This window comes from Saccopteryx bilineata, chromosome X (genome assembly GCF_036850765.1).
Source record: "Saccopteryx bilineata isolate mSacBil1 chromosome X, mSacBil1_pri_phased_curated, whole genome shotgun sequence".
Classification (NCBI taxonomy): Eukaryota; Metazoa; Chordata; class Mammalia; order Chiroptera; family Emballonuridae; genus Saccopteryx; species Saccopteryx bilineata.
The window spans coordinates 122,201,356-122,207,859 of NC_089502.1; the positions used below are offsets into that span (position 1 = coordinate 122,201,356).

Below are 6,504 nucleotides of genomic sequence, written 5' to 3' on the forward strand. Positions count from 1 at the left end.
CCTCTACCAGGCGATGCTGTGCCAGTCTGGGGCTGTTTTTGCATTGCTCACCAACTGAACTATTAATATTTTAGCACCTGAAGCGGGACCATGCAGCAATCCTCAGTGCCCACGGTCACCTTGCTCAAACTATTTCAGCCATGGCTATGGGATCGTACTCAGAGAAAGAGAGATGGAGAAGAGGGACACAGAGAGATAGAGAAGGAGATGGGTCACTTCTCCAGTGTTCCCTGACCAAGAATCGAACTTGGGACAACCACATGCTGAGCTGACTCTACTTCTAAGCCAAACAGACAGGGCCTCATGAACGTTCTGTACTTGGAAATGATCATACCGTCACAGAACACTGTCTTTGTTTCGTTTATTTATACTTCTCAATTATAATGGCATTCTTCCTGTTATGGCTGTTTTCCATTCCAGTAGTTTGGGAACAGGGCCATTCCTTTTACCACTTCAGACATACTTTGATGTACTGACAAGAAAATTAAAATAAAAAGCACAAGGTGTGTCTCAGGTTGGAGGAGTAGACCAGTGTGGGTTCACTATAATTTACACCAGGAATCTAGTTTCAGCAATGGCCTCTATGAACCCTAGGGATTTTGGCACATTACCAAGCCCTAACTCTATCAGCCTCAGGCACTGCCCTGTACAGTGAGTCTCATGAGCCCTGTCTTGTGGGACTGCCATGATATATGTGATGTATGGAAAGCATCAGTCACTGAGCCTGATCTGTATTGAGACTTTAGGGAATGCAAGTTATTACTCTGATTATCTCTGAACTCAGATGTTATCACCAATTCAGCAAGAATTTTTTCTTACTTCTGTGTCATGTCAGAAAATATGTAGTTTTATAGAAAAGAAAACCTCCTCATGAAACAAAATTCTTAGAAATGAAACAAGGTAATATGCTACCTCCACCCCCTCTTTACTCTCCTTTTCACTGTTTTCTTAATAATTAGAGAGTACTGCACCTTCTTCTGCAATGATAGCTTGTCCTACAACCTATGGTTCTATGGGTAGGGGCTAGGTCTTCTTTTCCTAAACGTCCTCAGTGCAAGCATGAATTTTTCCAAAGAGCTGACACTCAATTAATGATTGTACAAAATAAAAGCCATGAATGATTGGATTCACTATGACTTATATTCTCAAACATTCTTGGAAATCATAAACAAATACAGAAATATACTTTTAAATTTAAAAAATAAAAGACTAAATGTAGTAAAGCAAACAAATGACCAATTTTGTCAGTGCACCACATCTTGATCCATTTGTCTACAGATGGACTCTTAGTGTGTTTCCATATCTCGGCTGTGACAGATACTGCTTGGTACATATAGGTAATATAGCCAATAACAGTGCAGTAACTATATAAGGTATCAGAAGACTTATGGGGGTGAATACTTTAAGTTATGTAAATGTCTAATCACTAAATTGAACACCTGAAAGCAATATACTGTATGTCAACAGTAACTGATGAAATAGTGGCCTATTTTACTCTCTCTATGCATCTATGTATCTATTATCTATTTATCTATCTACCTACCTACCTACTTACTTAATGCCTACTGCTACCAACTACCTATGTACCTACCTACCTACCTACTTACCTACCTTAATATCTACTGCCTACTGCTACCATCTATTTTAGTATAAATTTTGTTCACATCTCAAAAAAATATTCTTATCCTAAAGACATGTTATCTTGTACTGAATCACAAGAATGATTGAAAGAGTTCCAATTTTTATTTCAAAAACAATACTCTTAACCTGATAAATGGCAATAAAAGTGAGATCTTTATTATTCTTAAACCTGTATCTTGAATCTAAGTAAACATTCTAAAAGTATACTACTTTCAAATGCAAAACAAACACAATAATGAGCCACCCAAGATATTTTGCATATTAAGGCACTGCTTAACAGGCCTTTCCAACCACAACGTGAAGACTCCAGCTGAGGTCACTCAGGGTGAGGGACACAGCAAGCTGCAGCACGGGAGCTCCTACTGACCTTGGAAGGAGGGCCAGCTGTGGATGTGGATGCAGCTTGGTCTCTGGCGTAGGCTCTGGTTTGGCGTCTCTCTTGCTGTTCTTTCAAAGCCTCTTCGTATTGGGGTTGAATGGTAGAGGGTTCGGTATTATTGATCTTGGCCAGAAACTCCAAGACTTTCATCTTGTTGGTTTCAGCTTTGGCTCTTGGCCCCCACTGGAACTCACGGCGTGGAGGAAAACTGCTGCGCACCAACCGGAACACCAGGTATTTTTCCTTCACCAAAGTTTTGGTTATAATCTTCCTGGGCTCCCCAAATAGAAAATGACTCTGTCCATCATAGATGCCCAAAGTATTCAGGAATGCCCAAATATGCTCCTCAGAAGCACGGTTGCCATTCAAGAAGATCACACTCAGGAGAGGCATCAGCATTCCTTTTCTAGGAAAATCCCAGCCGCTGCTAAGACTGCCACTGCTAATGTCACTTGGTATTTCCACAAGGGTATAGAAGTTACTGTTGGACTTGTCTTCTTTCAATTCTAGGCCAAAGAAAAGATCTATTCGCTCAGAGGCTCTCCTGAGGATCTCAGGGAAGTCCTTCTCATACCATTTGTGGACTATCTTCAGCATTTCTGCCTTTCTAACGGGCTGCTCCATTTTATACTGATTAAGCAGGTACTTTACCAATATATTCGCCTTTTTCCTTAGAAGAATATCTTGGCCAGAGCTCTTAGTGGAAGTTGAGGCCTGGGAGGCATTTTTACTTTTGTGAACACGGCCTTTGGCTTTTCCTGATCTTTTGCATGAAACCCCTGCAGTGGCACCAGTGGTGTCTGGGGCACTTGGAGACACCTGCAGAGAGACAGCACCAGTGGGGCTCGAGGAGGCTTCCTCGAAAACAGAAGAGGAGGAGCAAGCAGCCTCTTCTTCCTCTCCTGCAGCCGCCTGAACTCTCTCAAGACCTTGAGCCTCAGCTTTGTTCTGGCGGCATTTCTCACGAGCACGGAGCTTACTCTTCTGACCACGAGGCATGACGACTGTTGTTCAGGACAGCAGACAGAGCTGTGGGTGAAAGAACAGTGATTGAGTACCTGGGGAATAGAGAATGAGATGTACTGAGCACTCCAATACGTAGATTCTACCTTGGCTTTATTGAAGGCAGCCTCTGTAGGCTTCCTTGAGGATGTTACTGTAGGAACCCACAAGGCTCTTGTTCAGGTCAGTATGTCCCCTTTGAACCCCATAGAGGAATCAGAGCACCTTTAGAGTGAGTCATGCTGTATCCTACCCGCTTGCATCTACTTTATTCAGATGACAGCAAGTGATGTCAGTGTAGCCCCCTTTGTTCTGGCACATGGAGATCTCTTGGTTCATCTTCAGTATTATCATGTCAACTCTGGGCAGAGACTGGGCACCCTCAAACTGCTACCCTGATGTTGACAAGTGAATGTTCTCTGGGAGCCAGGAGAAAAAACTGGAGGGGAAACTGAGTCCACTTCCTTAACAGATGAAACCCAGTGCTTAGATCTTAGTGGGGTCCCTTGTGTCTGGATTCATTTAGATCAGGGGTTGGGAACCTATGGATTGCAAGCCAGATGTGGCTCTTTTGATGGCTGCATCTGGCTTGCAGGCAAATCTTTAATAAAAAAATATAACGTTAAAAATATAAAACATTCTCATGTATTACAATCCATTCATTTTCTACTACTCATGTTCATGGTTGCAGGTGGCTGGAGTCAATCACAGCTGTCCTCCAAGACAACACCAAATTTTTATTGGATAATGCGTAACGTACACGGGTCGTTGTATGGCTCTCATGGAATTACATTTTAAAATATGTGGCGTTCATGGCTCTGTCAGCCAAACAGGTTCCCGACCCCTGATTTAGATCCTCAATTATCAGTCAAGCTCATCATCATGGCTCCTTGTAAGGGTTGGCAACATTCCTCTTTGGATGCTAGTGATTGGACCTTCAGACTGGGGATCTCAATTCCCTTATCCCTGATACAAAGAAATGCCGTGGGATGCTCAACCTGACAGACATTTCCTGAGGTTTCTCACGTGACAGTACAGGGTTGGAATGGATGCTTTCATGCTTCAGGGTTGGTTGGCTGAGTTTTTTTCTCAGGTTCCTCAACTGGGCTTCTGAGAGGGAAATCCTCACGGTAAGAGCCAACCTCCCTGAGACTCAGTAAGAGAAAATCAAGTTGACCTTACCTGACCAAATGTGGTCTCCCAAGAGTGAGGCCTACTGCAAGCAGATTGAGATCCTAAGGTAGGTGGTTCCATATAGGATCCAAATTGAAAGTATAATCTCACTAATGGCAGGGTCATGATTTCTCCCTCTGTTGACCTTGAACTGTTCTCACACTAGGGCCTTCCCTTCCTTGTTACTTCTCAGTGAGTTTTGATAGGTCCTACTGTCAGATATTTAACCTTGAGGTCTCCCAGCATTGAAATAGTATGGATTCATTCTGGTCCCACTGGTAGGGTGTGGCACATCCACACAGTCCTCAAGGGGCTCTCTGAAACCTAGCATGAACAAAAATTACTCCATCTGCTTACATGAGGTTGCCCCTTTTGACCTGATGTTTCACCTCCCTGAGATGGCCTTGGAAGATCTGAGTACAACTCTTCATGGTGTTATGCCCAAGTCTGCGAGGTGTGCAAACAGGGCTGGGACTTTACATGGCCCCCTGCACTCTGGGAGAGGTCCTCCCTCCTTTCACAGTGTCACAACCCAAATCCTGCTGTGGACTGTGTCCCTTTTTGTGAATTGGGCTTCCTCCACCAAACTAACGCCTTTAACTCTCTGAGACCACTGCAGAGGAAATGAGGGGTCACCTCAGCCTGACTCCTGAGCCCCGGGCCACATCTGCTGAGCTTGCGAGTGGTCCGTGGCTGTAGCCCTCAACTCCGTAGTTACCTCGAGAGCAGATATTCCTTCGCTGTTTTGTTTCCTTCAACCGGCGCCTCCTGCAGCCGACTGCAGGGGTGGCTCCCATGTGCCCCTTTCTATGGATGAAGGTCTGCTCTTAGTACCCAGGGCCCCCGTCCTCAACCCACTTCAGACCTGGATGTCCACCTACAAAACCAGGGCTACCACCATATTACCAGGCCTGCTCGCTAATACATTCCAGGCCGAAGTCAGTGTGGCCACCCTGCTGGGGCCTCTGAGAACCAGGGGCCTGGGAGAAAGCACCTTCATTATGTCAGGGTGTGGTTTCTGCAGATACCACTTGGGGGGGGGCTTACCTGGACTCGAAGCCAGTCCTGCAAATTCTCGCACCCAGACAACCTGATATGGTTGAATGCACGTGTGCACATGAACAAAGAGCTTGGTTCCAAGCGGAAATTGGTGGGTCTTTTCCGGTATGGTTGTCCAAGCGCCTGAGGGCTGATAGCCCAGGACGGCATCCCAGGGACCCCATTCGTTGGAATTATTTGGGTCCTTTCTGACAGGGCTGTCCAGGTTGCCTGAGGGTTTAGAGCTGAGCGTGGGCCTCTGAAGGACCCCAATGGCTGGATTTTGGGGGTCCTTTCTAACAGGGCTATCCAGGGTGACTGAGGGCTGAGAGCTGAAAGCTGGAGCAATGTTCCAGAGACTCCATTTGTTGGGATTCTTTGGGTCCTTTCTGGCAGGGCTGTTCATGGTGCCTGAGGGCTGGGAGTGGGGCGGGGCTCTATGGGACCTCATTTATTAAGAATCAGTGCGCTCAAGGTCCTCACTCAGGGTCCTCTCACTTGTGTGTTTAGAGCCTGGACGCATCCCTCTAGTCCCCCAAGTTGTCCAGCTGCAGTCAATGTCCTCACATAGCCGAGTACCAATGGGGCAGTCAGGATGCACTGCTAGCGCACTCCATGGGCCTTACAGGCCTGCCCAGAGGGCCGGGACTCTGTGAGGTCCCCGCTCTTTGTGAGAGAGCCCCTCATTTAGCACTGAGTATCCTCGCCTTGCTCACTTTTGTACAAGACTTCTCTCTTTGCAGATGTTGGTTCAATCCTATGGCGCAAGGCCCTTCCCTCCCTGAACCACCAAGGAGGAATTCGTGCACTCTGCAGTGGCTGCTCTTCTGGGTCTCCCAGGGATAGGAACAGAACTGGACTCTATGTGGCCCCCTCTGCTATTTGAGGGGTTCCCTCATAACACTCAGGGTCTTCACGTGGGTGATCCTTGTTAGAGACCCAGTCCCTGTCTCTGCAAAAGGGAGACCACCCACATTACCCCGAAGCCCTCTCCTCTCTGAGACTTCCCAGGCTCAAACCAGCCTGATATCTTTGCCAGGGGCGTCCCTGGGATGACAGCAGAGGAAATTTTATTTTTTATGCTGTGGGCACTACACTTAGTCCTCATCAGGGTCCTGCCTTTGACAGATGCCCAGTCCAGTAGCTCCAGTCTCTGCTTTCCTCACACTGCTCATCTTACGTAATGGTCCCACTTTCCTGAGAATTCCAAGTTGGACGTCAAGGTGATCCTCACATGGCCATGGTCCTTCAAGGCCTCTGGAACAGACAAC

At 46.5% G+C, this 6,504-nt stretch overlaps 1 protein-coding gene across 1 annotated transcript; it reads right to left on the reverse strand.

The window, feature by feature from the left end:
* Positions 1-1,957: 1,957 nt before the first annotated feature.
* On the reverse strand, positions 1,958-3,019 carry LOC136317830 (melanoma-associated antigen B2-like). Its single transcript, XM_066250553.1, has one exon. The coding sequence runs from the start codon at positions 3,017-3,019 to the stop codon at positions 1,958-1,960; it is 1,062 nt and encodes a 353-aa protein (XP_066106650.1).
* Between the last annotated feature and the right edge of the window lie 3,485 nt (positions 3,020-6,504).

Excerpts from the sequence above, each read along its gene's own strand:
- LOC136317830 (XM_066250553.1), bottom strand. The coding sequence starts at position 3,019 with ATGCCTCGTGGTCAGAAGAGTAAGCTCCGTGCTCGTGAGAAATGCCGC.